The sequence below is a fragment of the Buceros rhinoceros genome, unplaced genomic scaffold, assembly GCF_000710305.1.
Source record: "Buceros rhinoceros silvestris isolate BGI_N320 unplaced genomic scaffold, ASM71030v1 scaffold25429, whole genome shotgun sequence".
Taxonomy (NCBI): Eukaryota; Metazoa; Chordata; class Aves; order Bucerotiformes; family Bucerotidae; genus Buceros; species Buceros rhinoceros.
Genome location: NW_010430102.1, coordinates 3,777 through 5,113, shown reverse-complemented (window position 1 = coordinate 5,113; position 1,337 = coordinate 3,777). Strand labels below are relative to the sequence as shown.

The window sequence follows — 1,337 nt, the reverse complement described above, 5'->3', positions numbered from 1 at the left end:
GGAGGAACCGCTGCTTTTGCTGCTGCCAGGTCCATCCGGGCCCGCGACCCTGGTGCCCGGGTAAGAGCAGAGCCCCGGGGCGGCTCTGCAGAGCCTCTGCCGCCTGTTTTGGCGTTTGCCGGCCCTCGGTCGAGCTGATGTGTGTAATGACCCATTAAAGGTGCTGATTGTGTCTGAGGATCCTGCCCTGCCCTATATGCGTCCGCCTCTTTCCAAAGAGCTGTGGTTCTCGGACGACCCGAACGTGACAGAGACGCTGCGGTTCAAGCAGTGGAACGGCAAGGAGAGGAGGTGGGTGCTGTTACGGGGAGCGAGGGCAGAGGAGAGGTTTGGTGAAAAGTTGGTGATGATCAGACTGTTGTGAGAGGCACTGCAGAGCTCGGGAGCAGCCCAGAGAGCTGCCTGGGGAGATGGCTGCGCTCGAGAGCCCTGGGCCACTGTCCCTGGCTGGCCGGAGAAGGGACAGCACGGCGCGTCTGGAGCTCCCGTGGTGGTTGGCTCTGGGGTGGCTGCCTGCCCTCTCTGTGGAGCCCACGGTGGCTCCCCAGAGGTACTGAGACATCACAAACCAGTCAGTCGAGCACGAATGAGCAGAGTGAAAGGCGAGGCAGTGTGGCAGTCCTCAGGAGGAGCTGCTCCACACTTGGGGGTTAGCTCGGTGCTCGACGGCTCCGGAATCGTGCTGTGGTGCCCTTAGGCACGGGCCAGTGCTGCAGGAGTCCTGTGACTCCATGAGCAGTAAAGGTGAGGGGATGGCTCACAGCTCAGCGCAGAGCTCCAGGCCCAGGTCTGGGCCTTGGGGCTGCTGCAATAAAGATAAAGCCCAGCTGATCTAAACCCTAAACCTGATCTAAAGCTGCAGCTTCAGTGTGAAGGCCCAAATTCTTCAAAGCAGAGGAACAGCAGTTCTGGAGCTCGTTGTGGGTGCACAGAGCTGCCTTTGTACGGTCGGTTAGGGCTGAACAGCTCAGAGAAAGTGGAACCCGTTTGACAACGGAGCTTTTTCAGTATCTATTTCCAGCCGCCGTCGTTCTACGTGCCTGTTCGTGACCTGCCTTTTGTAGAAAACGGTGGAGTGGCAGTTCTCCGTGGCAAGAAGGTGGGTCCAGCACGAGCTGCTGTTGTGGCATCACACCGGTCTTGCCAGCAGAGCTTGCGCTCTGAGCTGGGACTGAACCCCCGTGGCCGCAGCGTGGAGGGTTGTTGGAGGAGGAGAACGTGCACCTGCTGGGGAAGCTGTAGGTGGTGAAGCAGGGACTGTGCTGGTGTTACGGGAGGTTTGAGAAGGGGAGAAGCTATGGGGAGCAGCAGTGAGCTAAGGGAGGGTGGGGAAGAGC

The 1,337-nt window shown here is 59.8% G+C and overlaps 1 protein-coding gene across 1 annotated transcript in view; it reads left to right on the top strand.

The window, feature by feature from the left end:
- The window catches only part of LOC104499410 (apoptosis-inducing factor 1, mitochondrial-like), a gene marked incomplete at its 5' end in the record, with an annotated part of 8,767 nt that overhangs the window by 3,670 nt on the left and 3,760 nt on the right, over positions 1–1,337 (top strand). The window contains 3 exons of the mRNA XM_010142915.1: positions 5–60; positions 161–291; positions 1,009–1,099. Of these exons, the coding sequence (XP_010141217.1) occupies positions 5–60; positions 161–291; positions 1,009–1,099 (278 nt within the window). The remainder of the gene's footprint in view (positions 1–4; positions 61–160; positions 292–1,008; positions 1,100–1,337) is intronic.